General features: G+C 34.6%; 1 protein-coding gene across 1 annotated transcript in view; it reads right to left on the reverse strand.

The window, feature by feature from the left end:
- RYR3 (ryanodine receptor 3) overlaps positions 1-15,886 on the reverse strand; it is a 267,401-nt gene that overhangs the window by 70,822 nt on the left and 180,693 nt on the right. The window contains exons 54-60 of the mRNA XM_026076056.1: positions 14,398-14,547; positions 13,007-13,069; positions 8,997-9,072; positions 8,698-8,821; positions 4,820-4,935; positions 4,438-4,505; positions 3,507-3,628 (exon numbers count right to left, since the gene is read on the reverse strand). Coding sequence (XP_025931841.1) covers positions 3,507-3,628; positions 4,438-4,505; positions 4,820-4,935; positions 8,698-8,821; positions 8,997-9,072; positions 13,007-13,069; positions 14,398-14,547 — 719 coding nt within the window. The remainder of the gene's footprint in view (positions 1-3,506; positions 3,629-4,437; positions 4,506-4,819; positions 4,936-8,697; positions 8,822-8,996; positions 9,073-13,006; positions 13,070-14,397; positions 14,548-15,886) is intronic.

A 15,886-nucleotide genomic window follows, 5' to 3' on the forward strand; every position in this document is an offset into this window, starting at 1 on the left:
CCTGTGCAATATGCTCTAGGTGACCCTGCTTGAGCAGGGGGTTTGGACTAGATGATCTCCAGAGGTCCCTTCCAACCTCAGCGATTCTGTGATTCTGTGATTCTGTAAGCAAGAAAGTATGAGAGTAAAATACGGTTTGAAAGATTCTAATACAAAACTTCCCACAGAAAATAATTGGTACCTCACCTTCAAGGGGGGGGACAAAATTTGGCAATAAAAATATTAGATGACAGGCATATTCATGAACAAATTAAATATGAATTTTTTTAGTTAATTGTAGAAAAATGAAATCTTATTTTTATAAAGGCAACACATTATAGATTAAAAGGCAACTGTCTTTTTAATTAAATTTTCTAGAATTACTTTGAGTCAAAAGGCTGAGTCCAACCAAATCTGACACAGGGGAGAAGTCTAAAAAATGTTTAAACCCAGCAACTTTTGTGTGTGTGKGGGGGGGAAGCCATTTTGTAGAGAGGGAGAAAACCCCAAATTACCCCTAAAAATCTGCATCATGGTATTTTCACATTTTCTGATACCTGAAAATTCAATTGTGAGACGATTTAAATGGCCCAACATGGGATAAGCTTCAATCAGAAACTGCCTTCAACAATGAAACATAAATCCATTGGAAATAAAGCTCTATTTGTTCTACTGCTCACAGAATCATTTATTAATGTTTTTGATGCCATCACTTTCACAATGCAATATTTAGCTTGAAGTGCCTCACTGACAGAAAAAAAAATTGCAAACTACATTAACAGAAAGGACAGGCAAAAATAGGAAAATGTAACTTAGTATCAGGAGAACTGCATAACAATGTCTTTTAGGCTTCAACATCATCTCCAGAGAGAAATGAAGAAGTGTGTGACACTTGGGAGTGAGATCTGCACACTGAATGAAAATGAAAGCTCTCTTACTAAACCACAGGCTACTACTGGACAGTGTCTCAGTGAGGCATAAAACTCTCAGTTTCTGAATAAGGCTTGAAAACCATTGAGTGTGACTAGCAATATTCTTTTGTATTCCTTCTGCTCCAGCACTAACTAGATTCCATCATAGACATGTAAAAAAGCTTCATGGGCCCATGCTGGGCTTCCCTGACTTTGTTTCTTTTGGTTATCATTCTGACAACAATACAGGCAGATGAGATGTCTTCTCAGTGGATCCTAGCTGACAAAGAGCCATTGGGAATTAAAAATAGGAAGGAGGATGAGGGACAGCAGTCAGCTGCTTTTGCACTCTGCTATCGGGAATAGAATTTAGATCGAGAATTTGAGAATGGGAATGAAGATCCTGGGAAAACAGGCAAGTTAGAATAACAAAGAATGAACAATACATAGGACATAATGGGAGAAACTGAATAGATGAAAATGTTCCAGAATACATCCCTAAACAATTCCCAATGATCTATACTCCAAGTATCTCCCAACAATATCATCACACATACACCCCAGACTTTCTCAGTCAACTTTGTTATCCTTTATGTTGTTCCAAGCTTCATGGAAACAGGCAACGGTAAGATACATAGGATCCTTGCCCCCCTTTTTTTAAATGACATTCTAGCACAAGGCTACTCAATTTTTTTTGGTACATTGGGCAATTTTACTAAAAACCACACATAAAAATCAAAGCATCACAGAACATGCAGCAGTTGTCCTCCACTTTCATTGATGGAAAATGGTGCATCATAGCAACCTAGGGACCAGCAAGAAATACAGAATTCTCTGCAAGAATTTTGGGGATGTCACATATTTAGGACCTCTGACAAGGTCTGGGCAAAACTTTCTTGTGATAAAATTGGTATTGGAGCCCGTTAGTTAAACAGTCCTGTTCTATAATATCTCATTTGCAAATTCAGCTGACAAAAGTCTTAGGCCTAGAAAACTGCATTTTCCTTATCCCTTAAAAATGGTTTAGATTTTGCTAAATAAAAATTCCTGAAAAGAGTTTATACCAGTAGAATTTTTGCATTGTGTCAGAAATAATAATTAAAGGGCATTCTGATCAGAGAAGAAATAATTATACAGAAGAACACCGAGATTCTGAACAGGAAGATGAGAAACAGGAAGTTTATCTGGAGTCAGCAGAGGTGGAGTGAAGGACAACTATACTGAGCAGCTCGCAACAACTTCTTCCCCAGTATGTTCTTTGTCCTCCACTTTCCTTTAAATGTACGATTTTTCCACAGCTGCTAATGCAGCTAGTCCTATGGGTTCGATCTTACGGCATTGTCAAAATTTCCAGGTAGAAAACAGTCCATGAGTATGAGAAGAAATAAGGAAAAGTGTCTATCACATGTCAATGTTTGTGAAGCATTAGGATAATACAGTCAAGCTAGTGCTAAAAGATATGAACATATTTACACTTGCCATTAGCTTTACAATAAAAATGCAGCAATACAAGCCAATAATGAGTATAAAAGTCATCAGACAGCTGTCTTATTTCCTGAGAACTATCCATCCTACATATCAGCAGTGTAAATTCTACCATTCCAGTTTGGCCTCATAACTTTAATGCATTTTTACGTTTCTGTATATTCTTTAGGACTTTATACTCATTTCAATGTTCACTAAGTATCATCTGCAGCACAAGTGAAAACAAGGTTCCACAAAAACTGTTTAGATGAACTTGAGACAGGACACTAACATGCTGGAGAACTGCTGTCAGAAGTAGTATTCTACTGGGAGAGAATGACTTAAATAAATCATTCTAGTTATCAGTTTCTCTGCTCTCTATTTAGAACAAAAATTTTAAATTATTTTGAAAAATATTTATTTTAGTGATTTATTTAAATCTTCTCCAATTACAAAGCTACTACTATCAATTCTATATAGATGAGGTTGAGTTGTTTACATTTTGTTATTAGGAGAACATTTTACTTTTTGTCTTAGAGCCTAACGTTCTCTGTTTAACAATGAAACAAATTATGGAAGCTTTTCTGGTTTTGGCCTCAAGTCTGTCCAGAGATTGACTGCACAGTATATATGAATATAAGATGCCTGGTTTCCTTCCTCTTACAATGAAGTCAGCAGGAGATAACAGTACTAGAGTTGCTTAGCAGGCAGTACTCAAGGTTCTTGGCTGAGGCATCAATAAAGGTGCTAGTCTAAAGACATGATGCCATCAAACTCTTAATATAAGACACTAAACAGACATCCAGTGGTATCTATTTTCACCAAGAAACCCTTTAAAAATACTCAACTTTATAGAATTCTTAATCTGAGTATTTAAAATATTTATCATAACTTCTATAGTAATATTCAAAGAATAAACAAAACTTCCTTACATGCAGAAGTGACTGAAATGATGTGGAAACTTCACTTTAATAATATTAAAGAATACCAAGATGAAGAATACTATTCAGTTACTACCCTCTACTAAAAATGAACCAATCACTTTCTATATGAGTAAACTGAACTTTTGAACTATCTTTTTCTTTAGTCTAAGAAGAGGCCTTTTATTATCTACATAGAACCCTCCTGTACATATCTTAATTTTCTACTTACCTGGCTACCATTTCTTTTTCCTTATTTGATGCATATCCACTGCTACTGAGTGTTTTTGTTGGAGAAGACAGGAAGTACAGGCAGTGATTTGTAAAGTACTGATCAACTAATGGTAAAAGAACCTAAGAAATACAGATACAAAATGTATTTTTCACAGAGCACAATGGTAAACGTAGCAACAATGCTCTGATTGGTCAAAGCTCATTCAAAGAATTTTAGTTCTGTAATACTTGTATTTTCTTATTTCAGACAGCCATAAGAATGAAAATCTTATGTCTTACAATTTTAATTAAAAGTTAAACAAATACAAAAAAAAGTTACACAGATTTGTAGTTTGGATCTAACACTATAGGGCTTACTCTTCTCAATTTCAACAATGATAATAAGTATCACTGAAATAAGAGGACCCTTCCTCTCCACTATTTACGTAACTGTTCAGTACAGCTCTATAAAGGGAGAGGATTTTTATCAAATCCTAAATTTAAACCTAAATGATCCTTACTTCAAGGATCTTAATTGTCAATACTTACTGAGTATTGACAGTATTTGTCTTATTAGGTGCAAATGCATATAACACTGCTATGCATAGGAATATGTATTCCTGTTAATTAAATGATACTATGCACCTCAGTGATACTCTGAGGCAAAAATTTTCAGAAACGATTTATATATTCAGCAAGAGTATTTCATTTCATTTTATAAATAAGCTGCCTTTTAATTTCTATGTTCCTTCTCATGTAAAAGAATCTTTTCTAGCAATAAATTCTCCGTTTTGAAATATCTTTTGCCAACATTTCATTCATTACTTACCATGAAAAAAATGGGAAAAATATCATATTCCCTTACCTGCAAAGCAGTCTAAGATCACAGATTTCTGTGTTATGTATAATGGAACGTGTAAGTACAWTACTTGAAATATTAAATCACTCACTTTGGCAAAGAATTTAATTTCTTGGTCATGTGGAGATTTTTCAGTTTTTCCACTGGTTACAATGGCTTCTACAAGGATACAATCAGAGCAGACATGAATAAGAATATGAAGTTGCCGAATAAAAAAAATAACACAACAGCTCTTTGATACAGCCTTACAAACTTAGTTTTGAAGAAATACAAATAAAACAGTAAAATCAGTTTAGCCAGTTACAAAGGTCCAAGAATTCAACTGCAACTGAAAAAAAAAGCTAATAATCAGAATCTCAATTTCTTAAATATAATAAGAATAATGTAGTGATCAYTAGAAATTTAAACATATCAATGCAAATATTTAAATATCAACAACTTCAATGATTTTTGAAATAAAATCTGCAACTTACCCAAATGCGCAATAAACTCTTGAGCAGAGTCAACGTATTTTAAAATTTTCTTCAGAAACTTAAATGCAAATCTCTTTTCCATGGATGAAGCATCCAACTCCATGTCATTCAGACCCCTATTTTAGAAAGCATTAAGATAATTGGCATTGATGATGACAGTACTATGAAGCATTCCATTCCTTATTAACTTTTACTTAAGGAAAATTTTCACAAGTGAGAGAAAATAACTGACAGTTGCTATAAAAGGTCATCAATTATATAGCAAGATGTTAAAATCAGCTCACATTTCTCTAAGACTTTTAATAACCTTTTAGATTAAATAATCCAAAATATACACATTTTAGCATAATGACTTCAGAGAGTTACTACATTGCAAAAATGAACCATGTTACATTTGAATCTTGCACAATAATGCATTGGTCATTCAATTTCTACTGATGGCAGCTGAAAATGCCAAATGTTTAGGAAGGCGGCAAATCAGTTTAACCACTAGAACTTTGTCCTTAATGTCCTTTGTCATTTTTGTCCTTAAATTTTATAAAAAAAAGACTGAAAGTCAACATGACTTAAGCTTCCAAATGAAAATCTAAATGTAAGCAACACTCAAACTACCACACTATTCAGAGTATTTGAAAAAATTCATCAGTATGTGCTACTTTTTGCAGATTCATTCTTTGAGATATCTCCAAAGTACCTACCTACACCATGACTGGTGGATGGAATATCAATCTCCCTGTTTCCTGGGGTTATTCCATCTCAGGTGCAGGACTTTGCATTTCATTTGTTGAACTTCACAAGGGTTCTGTCAGCCCATTTCTCCAGCCCAAAGTTCCTCTGAATAGCAGCAAAACTCTCCAATTTATTGACCACTCTCCCCCAATTTGGTGTCACCTGAAAACTTGCTAAGGGTGCATTCTGTCCCATTATGTACATTGTGAATGTTTTTTTTTTTTTTTTTGAACTTGAAGTCACATAACTCTACCCATTTTTAATTTGCTCTCTTTTCAAACATACTTGGTTTTAAAATTCATTAATTCTTTCCTCTCCAGTTCCTTGAGGGTTTTTTGTACATTTTTTTAGTTTGCATCTTTTTCATAGTCTCTTTATGCTTGTACTTTTGGCCTTCCAACTACAACCATACTTGAGATTTCCAGTTGATAGCTTGTGGACTACACTCAGGATAACTAGCTGGCTTGCCAAAAGAAGAAGTAAGGAACTCAATAACATTAAAGGAAACCTCTTGTTACTGTAATGACTACTTCACTTGCTTCTGCACAGACCTTCAGAAAGCACTACATAGGAAGACACTCCCTTTACCAATGGGAGAAAAGAACGACTTGGCTAAAGGAGATGCAGAAAGCAGGGGGTTGTGAGACTACAGAGGCGTTGGGCAGTGTATCAGAAGTAGGGAGAAAGTGAAGAATTGGTAGTGTGTGGCACTGAGGAAAGAGTAAGAAAGGAATACAGTTGCTGGACTCAGTGTCATGGCATAAAGGAAATGATGCTTTAACCTGAGATTCTTTAGCATTGGTGCAGAATTAAATTTCGAGAAAAATCTAGGGAGGATAACTGGAAGACTAGACAGTTGAAAAAGAAATAGGAGGTGAATCTGAGGAAAAATTAATTCTGTGGGAGAACAACGATGCAGCAGCAGTTCTAACAACAAAAATATCTGATACTACAGTATATGTACTTGGCCATGTCAGAATGGGGGTAAGAAGGAAGGAACAGTTACAGTCTGGGGGAACAGAACCAAGAAAGCAAGGAATGCATTTCCCATCCCATCTTGCACAAAATATATAAAAGGGCTGAGCAGAAGTGGCATTCAGAAATACAGTTCTGTTTCTGACTTTCCTCTTCAAATCTCCCCCCTTCTAGTTTCCTTAAAAATATATATATTTTAAGAGTCCTAGTTTATATACTTTTATGACTTTTATTCATTGATATACCACATGTGAAACCTACTGATTTTTTATGTATTTATTCAAGCATGAGATACACATTTACAACAACAGCTATGTGTGCTTGACAGGAATCTCCTGCTGCCTGATCTCTCAGAGGATAATACAACAAAATTCATAGTATTTTTAGTGAGGTCACCATAAATATTCTCTTTTTGAGTTTATATTATGTCATGATTGCTAAGAGATTACATGTAATTTCTTGAATATTGAAAGAAATTGGTAGTTCTGTTAAATGACAAAGGCAGCATCAAAAGCACTTGTAGAGGTTGAAAGAAGCTTAAAGGAATAGCAAATTGTTTCTAATATAAATTTGAATAAAGCCTGAGAAATTTATCTCTGTATGTCATAAACACCCATGAGTCCAGTGAAAAGCGTTCTCAATAAAGAAAAGGACTAAAACTCAAAATGGAGACAGATGGTATATGCAAAGCACACACACTGTGCAGCTTACACATTTCCAATTATAAAGAATTTCCATGTTTTCATGATTAGTCCAACATTTTTAAGAATGACATTCTGGAAATGTGATAATTAAAAGCAGCATTTTAAAAGATGTTATATATATTTAAAATATGCATATACTTATATATGAAGAAAATACTGGAAAGAGGATACTGTTGACACACAAAATTCACCCTGATGCAATTATTGCAAATTCTTTGCCCATACCCACAAACAGCCTTAACAGACTTTTTCAAGGTAAGTTGACATGATCCATTATCAGACACTGAAAAGACTGTCCTAATCCTAACAGATGCAGCTACAAAGAGAAATTAAAAATAAAATTTGAACAAGTCCACTGATGTTCCAAGGACTACGTACCATTCATTTGCATGAACTAAACTTTTTTCTCTTATACAATGGCTCTAAATCAATTATGTAGGATAAATGTTTATATATCCTATAATTATGTAGAATAGATGTCTGGCAGCATACTTACATTTTGATTTCAGGCTGACAGCCTACATATTTGGCAGGAGTGATTTTTTCTCTACAGTAATGAAATGCATCTGTAGAGCTTTGTCTTCTAATACCTTTACAAATGTTATTAATAGTTGAAGCCAACTGAAACTAACAAAACTAGCTTTTGCAGATCCTAATCAACAATTTGTATTAATTTTTGAATCTAAACTTTCACTAGAGGCACAGACTTAAAAGCAGAAATAAATGAAAACAAGTAAAGAGCTGTTTCTATGCACGTACAGCAAAATTCCATTCATGAATACAGTTTAGTTGACATAAAATGCTTACTGCTATAAAAATTGCAGCTTCCCATGGACTCTCCTTCAGATATTTCTCTTATAATAATAAAAAATATATACATACTACTTATGGTACAATAACTCACAATTCTGCCACATAAGGCCAAAAATATAATAAAGTAAGTTATCTTCACCCACAGTGTAAGTCCCCGCAGGAGAGCCTAATTCCTGATATAGTAATTCCAGCTTTAGTACAATAATACGCGCCGCTGTTCTACTTGAGCAAGTTAAATAGGAAATGCCTACGGAACAGCCACTTTGTCTTATTGGTTCACAGRACTCTAAACATTTTTCTTAAAAATTGAATTAAAAGCCCTTCTACATAGAAATGTTTCTGCAGTATCAGACCGAAAGTTTTCCCATGATCCTTACTGACAACTGCTGGTTGCTAATTTAAAGTTTTGAATTGTCTGCTTACGTTATTATACTACTGCTGCATTTTGTATTTACTATGAGCACATACTTATTAAAAATTTTACTCCTCCACACTATCTCAGAAGAATCTTTCTGAACATAAAAATAACAAGGACTCTTTTGATTCATAGAAGATATGTCACATAGTTATTGTGTTAATAACTAACAGACTGCAGTGAGATAAGGAAGATTATCATGGATTGCGAGGTAAATGTAAGCAAAACAATATGCACCTTACCGAGATATGAGGATACTATTCACTTGAAGGAATTTAAACAGCTCTTGTGCCTTTTCACGGTCCCGTGATTTCTCCTTGGCTGTCAATGTGTCGTAAGGTACCAATAAAGGATGACTACCTCCACCTTTGGTAAGTTGAGAGAAATGTAAGCTGTTCTGTTGCAAAACTTCTATTTGTTTGTTTTAAATACAAAAAGGAACTATTTAATTTAGATTGTCTTACACTGTCTTCTTTCAGACTGTTTCTTCTCCCTCATTTTCTTTGTCTTTTTTGTGTGGTTCACAGGATTTCTGGCTTACCTTTGCTTTCCAACTCCATTTTCTTCTTTTTGGCCCATATATTATGGTAGTTTTCTGCCATTACCTCAACCATTCCCTGTGTTGCCAAAAAGAAAAAAAAAGATGATGCAAAATAAAATGTGACAATTAAAATTTCTGTAATTCTACAGAAATACAGTTTTAAGATTATGGTAAAAAAATCACAGTTAAGTCTGCCCATGCTCCCCCCCCCCCCAATAAACTGACTTGGACTGGGCATCCAAGCCCTGATCTTTAGTAAAGTGGGAAAAGACTCAGAGATGTTTTCCAGACCAATTAAAACAGTGATTAAAAGTCAATACTTATCAATAATAATTATTATTATACTACCCTATCTCCTAAGTGGTTTTAGTCATAAAGCAGTACTCCTTAAGCTAGGTACTGTAAGACACAGAACAGAAGGAGAGTGAGTTTCTGCTCCTGCAATCATATGACACAACTATAAGGCAAGATAGAATGAGAACATAATGACAATACTGGTTAGTGTCTAAGAGTGAATGACTGTATGAATCTATGTCACTGGCAGGAATTGGCCATTAACGCCCCCAAAGGCTATTGCAAGGATAATGGGAAGAAAACCTGCAGAGAAAAAGAGTGAGAAAGTCTTTCAGAACAGATGATGATACTAAACTAAAAACAGATAGATCTTTTCCAGGAAGTACATATTCCCTTTTTGTTCGTATATTCTGGCTTACAAAGGCAGTCTTTGTACACAAATACTGTAACAGGTTTATTATTACAGTTATCATAAAGTTATTATACAGGAGTCTTATCATAAAGTCATAAAGTTATTATACAGAAGAGTCTTGAGGCTATTTCCCTAAAAGCTTAATGATATACCATTTTGAATACTTACGGATGGTAGGATTGAAAAAAGCAACACACTGATTTGCAAATTTAACACATTTAATGGTGGACAGCATCATAGCCCATCAGATATGTGAAAGTCAACTCTCAATATAATGCATGGGATAAGAGGGTAAGAGTCAATGGACAAATTTGAAAGCAAAACAAAGTAATATAAAGTAGTTTATGTCTGTCTGAATACAAGGGTAGAAGCAATAAAGAATGTGAAAATGATAAACACAGGTATTTTCCAAGCAAGTTGGGCATAACTGCAATAGCTAAGACTAGAGAAAAAAGACTGCTGAAGAAATCAAAACATGAGATAATAGAACCCTGGATAACATTTTCATTCATAAGGATCAGACCTTAGATCATATTTTAGAGCTAACACCTCACAGCCTAGATTTGCCAGAGACTGGAGTGAAAAATAACACTCAGATTACAGGCCTGAGTGATGAGCAGAATGGTTGTGTCATCCACAGTGATAAAGAAAAGAGAAAGAATGATCTGCTTGAGGAAGATCTCAGTCAAGGATCCACAGAAAGACAGAAGGGCATCCACAAGAAGGACAGAGGATGTGTTTTGGAGAGAATAAAAAAAAAGAAGGTCTGTGATTCATGCTAGTTGAAGTTTTGCTTCAGGAACAGAGATGGACTGCAGAGTGGGAAAGAAGAGTAAGGACAAAGTCATATAGAGACATTACCAAAAAGACGATAAAGATGCCCTTTTAGTATACTTTGAAAGAATGATTAGAAAGGTAGGAAGGGGAGAAGCAAAAAAGACATTCACAAAACCAAATGAGGATATAACTCCCAGAAAACAGCAAGGAAAACTGCATCAAATGTGACGGGAAGGTATTGTTGGACAACTAGATCTTGGCTAGAAAGAGATCTACAGAGAATTAGCAAGAACAGCACCAGTGGAGCTCAGGGATCAGACACTGAGCTTCATGTTGTTCACTCTGAGACTCAAGAAGAACTTCAAATAGTTACTGTAAATAGTGAATTCAGTGAGCTTTTGGATGAAAGGAGAATGCCAATTAAAGACAAAACAAGAGTGAAAGATTTTTCTGTAGAAAAGAAAGAACACAAGAAATTTCAGAACAATAATCTTCAATAAATTAAGGTAAATAGTCATCAAAGACAATTAGGAAAAAAAAAAGATACTGAGCCTCTACTAATGTAACTGCAAAAGGATTAATTCCCTTCTAAAATGCATTCATGAGACCTTACTAGGACAGAATATAACTCTAGTAATCGATGTGGAGGAAAAAGGCATTCCAACTAAAATAGGTACAGAAAAATTGTGAGGGATGGCCAGGGAAACAGAGATTCCTTCTTTCAAATTGAAGCTAAAAGAGGTTAATTATTTTAGCAAAACAGGGGCTGAAAGGGAACATCAAGTAGACAACAAAAAGGTGAAAAATAACCATCTTTAGCTTACAGACAATAGAAACACAGAAATAAATGGATAATAAACACATTCAGGCTAGTAAGGTTTTGAACAAATAAAACTGTCAGAAAAAACCTGTAAGGAATATAAGAGGAAAAAAGTTTTAGTATGGAGTTTAGTCTATAAAATGGTTTACATAAATGGAGGTACTATATTGCAATGACTACAGATGCAGGGGAGAACTGAAAAGAAAACAGGGAAAGTCATAAAATGGTTTCAGTGTTCCCTTCAAAACACTTTTGCAGAAAAAAAAAATAGTGGCAGGAGGAATATCAGATTTGAAGAAAGGTCAAGAGTGGGTTCATGATAACGGGACTCAAATGATTTGGAAAAGTTGTTTATCTTAGAAGACAGCAGAGCTGAAAGAATCTGGAGAATAAACTTCTAATGAAGAAAATGAGCTTGATCATAGACTCCCACCAGAAATGGAAACTGATGCTTATGAAATGGAAATTTCTGCATCAAAAGAGCAGGAGTGGAGGTAACTGGCATGGCATAATTAAGTCCAGCATTTTGAGATGGACAAAGAAAGAGGGGAAAGATGTAGAGATGAAGAATTACAATGAGAGAGGAAAGCAACGTGAGGAGATGGCTGACATTAGACAAAATGAGAATACCACAGATTACTAGAACAGAAAAAAAGCCTTAAGGTGGAAGATAGGAGGTCTGACAATCAATTTTCCAGAGTATTATATGTACTGATCACATTTACCTTTGCAATAAAAGAACACAGAGGAAACAGCTTTGTTGAGATGGAGAGCTGAAATAAACTGAATGACGAAAGAAACCAAGAAAATATGCACCTTTAAGGTTATTAACAAAGACAAAATTACCACAAAATGAGTATAGAAGAGAAGGGACAGAGACAGGACCTGTAATCAGAAAAGGAAGATTAATACGCAAGTTTGAAGCACAGTGGATGACAAATATTAGAGAGGGAAGGAAAGATTTGCCTCCTCTTTGGAAGACTTGTTATCAAAAAAAATTGGGAGGAGGTGGCAGGGAGCGGGGAGAAATGTTGGAAATAGAAAATAAAATGAAGACGTCCTACACCATTCTAATGCATTAGAAGGGATGCTAAAAGAATGAAAGTACTCTTCAAGAATAAAAAACCCACTTGTTTTCATTCTGGTTGCACTATTTCACTACTACTGCACTATTGTACTATATCAAATTTCCAGAATAACAGTTCACCGATAAGGGTAATATGTACGCTAAAAATAAAACACTGCAAGCAAAAAAACTTGTACAGCTTTCTTTCCTCCAGTAAACCTATTTGGTATTGTAACTCTATGAATTCTTCCATTATACCAAGTTTAAAAGCAAATGGCTGAGAATGCAAATATTTTATGCATCACATCAGGAGCATCAATATATTCAACTGTTTTTCAAAGTCAGCACAGAAGACAGGCTATGCAGATATCTGCCAGTTATTGAACATATGCTGTTTTCGCTCCTTTCCCTAGCTTCATGCTAACTTTTTCTAGGAACGCAGGAAGCACCAGTGGGATAAACAGTAGAAACCTCTTCTTGAAATATGTAAATAATATGGCATGTACCTTTCTATAACATCATATCACAGCCATAATCACATATATGCTAACAGGCTCATAAAATCTGTTAAAATTCAACTCATTAATAAAAAAGTCTACTAATTATTTCCAGCACAACATATGCAAAACATGAATACAAACCTGAAGCTCCCTAGAAAGTACAACATTAGAAAGATCAAGTGGTGCCGGGCTATATCCGTTTCCCTGAGGGGAGAAAAAGAGATGAATTATTTTCAGATAAAAGCATTTCAGATAAAACAACTATTCAACTATAACACTTCTGTTATTGATCTAATTAAAATGAAATCATTCACATTTCTAAGCTTTCATGTAGAAATTGCGTTCACCTTTTGCCTTGCAATGTGTTGAAAATACACAGGATGTTTAACATAAAATACATCTGCTGATGTGGAAATGAGAAGGAAGCTGCACATGTTTAGACCTCTTTACTGGAACAGATGACAACCTGCTAAAAACCACACTCTTCAGCCTAACAAAGGAAACAGATCATGAAGCATGCAGGATGTGTCTTCAAAACATAACAGAATGGTACGGCAGCAACCTGAATGCAGCATGCACTAAAGTGAAAGACACTACACAACGAGAAGTTAAAACAGGTTATTGTCCTCTGGAATTTACAGACTAAGAAAAAGAGAAAGGACTTGASTATATTTATTTATTCTTTAAACGTTTAATGTTTGTTCTGTAATCCAATACAGCACACAGAATCAGCGGTTTCACTCATGTACTGAAGTTAATCATGTGCTGATACCCTGCCCTGAATCATGTTTTTATCATGTATTTTGTTTATGTTTGAAGCCATTTTCATTTTATTTGTATCCTTTGGTACTGTCAAGGCACAGTCTGCATTTCTAAAAACAAAAGAAGTCATGGTATGGCTTTATATGAAATATAAACAGACAATTTTGTTAGCCAAACCTTGCTTTTCACAGTTTTTAACAGCTTCCCTCCCTCCCCACCAAGACACAGTCCTATTGAGGAGCAGTCTCAAAGGCATGTTAGTACTCGCAACTACAAATCAAGGAATAAGGCTGTATCACATCGAAACTCTAGGTACTGCATAATTACCTGCAAAGTTTGCCTGCAGATTTACCAAAAGTATTAAAATGGCAATCCTGTTTGTTAGACATAATTTTGTCAAAAACAAAACAAAACAAACATTTCAGGCTCTTCTGTATGATCAGGAGAGAAAATTACTAGATTTGCTTATTATAAAATAAAAGGCTTCAAATTCTCAGTCATGTATTCTTTCAGTGGCTATACAGCAACTCTCTTCAGGTAGACTTCTATGGTCTCTGACAGCCTTCTCAAAAACTGTCTTTTTGCAACACTCTCTTTAGTAGAACAGCACGTTTTTTGTTACAGTGACATGACTTCCTAATCGCAAAACCCTAAAATTACAAGTTTCTTTTCATTAAAAATAACTTAAAATTAACATAATTTTGTGTCATTTATTAGTAAATTGAGTGAACTAGCATTTTGCTTTCTGTATTTAAGCAATTCCACCTTACTTGGCTAGACTGAGACATGTTACGAAGCTTTTCATTTTCACGCTGATGTATCATTGTTTCTCCTCCCTCCTTGGTCCTTTCTAAGCTCCATCCCATTGCCAACATGGTTTTCAGAGATTCTCTGGCCGGCCAACGGTAAATTTCCTTTTCCTTTAAATGAAATAATGTAAAATTACTCTGTGTTCAGCAAATTGCAAAAACCCAAGAAAAATATTCTAGCTCCGATTATAAACTGTCACATGCCACAAGTCAATGAAATTTGTATATGATATCTATACACAGGATATGATCACTTTTACATTAGAAATAAGTTTTAAGATAGATAGGGTTTTTTATTACTATTATTTTCTTACTGGCATTTATTGTTGGGATATGTGATGGTGTATTACAAACTAAGAGCACAAAAGGGAGCTCAGGAGCAATAATGTAGTTTGTATTTTGAAACCTATTAAGTGGTTCTTCCAGCACAAAATCACCCAAAATTGATGGCATGACAAGTGCTACACAAGTAGTTGGGCAAGTACATTTGAACACATAAGCCTAAGAGTTCTTTTTTAGTCTTATATTTATATCTCTTCACAGATATAGAACAAACTGATTTATATACCTGTTTACATAAATACAGCCATTAATAAAAATTTAGGGGAGAGCCTGTACTCCAATATTCCTTTGTAAAGCAAAAGTATTATAGAAAACAAGTAAAGTTGTGGCAAAGAAAAATTTGATTATGTCATATTAAGTCTTCTCAAATCAACCTGATAGAAGTATTACAGCTTTTACCATAAATAAAAACTTTTATGATAGTTATTTAACATGACACTTTATAAGGAAACACCTAATTTTAGAAATGGTTCAAAACTTCTCATTTGAGATAACCTGGAAAATTCTCTTTAATCTGAGATAATGTTGGAAAAAATAAATTACAACTACTTTAATAATAATGCAAACAATTCTTCAGCTCTTCTCTGAAGATGCCAAAGCAATTTACAAATCTGGGAAATGAAATCTTTTGAATACCTCTCGAGTTCTGTAATCTCTACTTTCTGAATGTGAAAACTGTGGTAAAGAGGGGTAAATGTTACTGACTTATCCAAGTCACCCAGTGACTCATTGCAAGAGTAGGTGAGTTCCAATTCAGTTCAGTGTTCTGACCACTAGAAGACATTCATGCCTCATCAAGAAATTCAAAGAAAAAGTGCATTTAAAATAGTTTGAATGTTGTTTTTTTCCATTTTCAACTGAAGCATTTGCTTCGATTTCTTTAAATCTTTTTACCATCTTTCTGAGTAGAAAAGAAAACTGCTTCAGAAGTGTTAGATTACACTTTCATCTAAAACACAGGAGTTGCTGCCAGTCCTTTTCTCACCCATGAAGGCCTGAAAACTCTGCACTATTGACGCTTTGAATACAAATTGGCCTAGACCTGCGAAGACTGCCTAATGGAAACAAATAGTTTGGTAAAAAGTCTGTGCAAGATTAAGTAAGCAAT

This window comes from Apteryx rowi, unplaced genomic scaffold (assembly GCF_003343035.1).
Source record: "Apteryx rowi isolate R43461 unplaced genomic scaffold, aptRow1 scaffold_424, whole genome shotgun sequence".
Lineage (NCBI taxonomy): Eukaryota > Metazoa > Chordata > Aves > Apterygiformes > Apterygidae > Apteryx > Apteryx rowi.